The sequence below is a fragment of the Cyprinodon variegatus genome, unplaced genomic scaffold, assembly GCF_000732505.1.
Source record: "Cyprinodon variegatus isolate N-32 unplaced genomic scaffold, C_variegatus-1.0 Scaffold0, whole genome shotgun sequence".
Taxonomy (NCBI): Eukaryota; Metazoa; Chordata; class Actinopteri; order Cyprinodontiformes; family Cyprinodontidae; genus Cyprinodon; species Cyprinodon variegatus.
In genome coordinates this window covers 4,199,758-4,201,775 of record NW_015150453.1, presented here as the reverse complement: position 1 = coordinate 4,201,775, position 2,018 = coordinate 4,199,758, and the positions used below count along the sequence as shown (strand labels likewise).

General features: G+C 40.6%; 1 protein-coding gene across 4 annotated transcripts in view; it reads left to right on the top strand.

Moving 5' to 3' along the window:
* The window catches only part of smarcc1 (SWI/SNF related, matrix associated, actin dependent regulator of chromatin, subfamily c, member 1), a 23,870-nt gene that overhangs the window by 10,220 nt on the left and 11,632 nt on the right, over positions 1 to 2,018 (top strand). For all 4 annotated transcript variants that reach the window (XM_015375767.1, XM_015375933.1, XM_015375847.1 and 1 more), the window contains 7 exons: positions 12 to 130; positions 419 to 490; positions 602 to 715; positions 835 to 988; positions 1,132 to 1,239; positions 1,340 to 1,402; positions 1,564 to 1,822. In XM_015375767.1, coding sequence (XP_015231253.1) covers positions 12 to 130; positions 419 to 490; positions 602 to 715; positions 835 to 988; positions 1,132 to 1,239; positions 1,340 to 1,402; positions 1,564 to 1,822 — 889 coding nt within the window. The remainder of the gene's footprint in view (positions 1 to 11; positions 131 to 418; positions 491 to 601; positions 716 to 834; positions 989 to 1,131; positions 1,240 to 1,339; positions 1,403 to 1,563; positions 1,823 to 2,018) is intronic.

The window sequence follows — 2,018 nt, the reverse complement described above, 5'->3', positions numbered from 1 at the left end:
TTCGTCTACAGGACGATGATGAGCAAGGCAAGGGAGAAGTCAATCGGATGGATGCTGGCGAAGACAATGTAACTGAACAGACGCATCACATCATCATTCCCAGCTACTCTGCCTGGTTCGACTACAACAGGTTAGTTCTGAGGAGATGAAAACCTCTCAATTATTCTGTCTTCTGCTGCTCTTTAGGCCATGTTGTGTAATTTGATATAAAAGGTCTAACCAATCAGGTTTATTTGGAAAATTGGGGGAAGTTGGAGTTGGACCTGTGTGTATGATACTGTTTTTGTTTTTTTTGTTGTTTTTTTTACAAATTCAAGTTTTTGTGAATATGTTTATGACAAAGCAGATCATAAGTCTCGTAAAAAGGTTTTTGCTCTGTTTGATCTGTTTTTTTGTTTTTTGTTTTCTCCCTTTTTAGCATCCACGAGATCGAACGAAGAGCCCTTCCAGAGTTCTTTAATGGAAAGAATAAGTCCAAAACTCCAGAAATGTGAGTTAGATTTTCATTCTTACTTCATCCACAGCAAGTTTCATTTTGAGTGAGAAAGCTGTCATATTCATGGTATGTTGTTCACTTTCATGTGTTGTGACTCCTGGACAGATACCTGGCCTATCGTAACTTCATGATTGACACGTATCGGCTGAACCCTCAAGAATACCTGACCTCCACCTCCTGTCGCAGAAACCTGACCGGCGATGTCTGTGCCATCATGAGGTCTGCTAAATTTGATCTATACACAGTTTTAGTTCTGTTGAAAAAAAGAATATGTGAATGCACTTTGCAAAGGGTGAAGATTGTACAACTTAAAATTGTTTTTCCTTTCTTGTCTTCAGAGTCCATGCCTTCCTGGAGCAGTGGGGTTTAGTAAATTACCAGGTGGATGCTGAAAGTCGCCCCCTGCCCATGGGCCCCCCTCCTACACCTCATTTCACCGTGCTGGCTGACACACCCTCTGGACTCATGCCCCTCAACCACCGACCACCACCTGTAAGAAGCATAGGAGGACATTTTTTATTTTTTTATTATTATTATTTTTTTTTACAATTTCCCACAGTACACGTCATGAATAAATCTTTAAAGCAAAGCAGGTTAAGGTTACATCTCTAATAGTAAGTGTTTGATTTCTGCAGATTCCTCCTCCACAGCCAATGCCTAACTTTGCAGATAAGGCCAAAGACAAACCAATTGACCTGCAGAACTTTGGCCTCCGGCCCGACCTCTACAAGAAAAACGCCAAGGTGAGAGCTTAACATGATTTGTGCATGTAAACATGTTACATTCTTAGAATCTAAAAAAAAAAATTCTTTAATTTAATAATGTATTTGCTTTGAATCACAGCAGGGAAAAGGTGCCACTACCACCAGAGAATGGACTGAGCAAGAGACTCTACTGCTGCTTGAGGTGTGTCTTTTTTAATATCTGTCTGCTTTTCATTTTCTTTTTTATACTGTAAGTCACTCCATCATTTTCTCACATCATATAAACTACAGATGTTTATACCTGCACCCTTTGTCATCATTTTCCTCCTGAAACCAATAAACTTGTATCTGTGCTGCTTACAGGCCCTGGAGATGTACAAAGACGACTGGAACAAAGTTTCAGAACATGTTGGTTCACGCACCCAAGATGAATGTATCCTGCACTTCCTGCGGCTGCCCATAGAAGATCCATATCTCGAGAGCACAGAAACGTCCCTGGGTCCTTTGGCCTACCAGCCTATTCCCTTCAGCCAGTCTGGAAACCCTGTGATGAGCACAGTAGCCTTCCTGGCTTCTGTTGTGGATCCCAGGGTGGCATCTGCTGCAGCCAAAGCAGCTCTAGGTGAGTCTTGCTTACATTAATATTTACTTTGGTGATACTGATATAAATGCACTTTTAAGTGTTAATGGTCAGGAATTAAAAAATAATATAAGCAGAAAGAAATTAAAGGAAAATATGGCCTGTGCATATCCAAACACCAAGGCTGGTTCGAGAAATTAGCCTGTTTGGTCCGATTTTTTTATTTTTTCCTTAAATG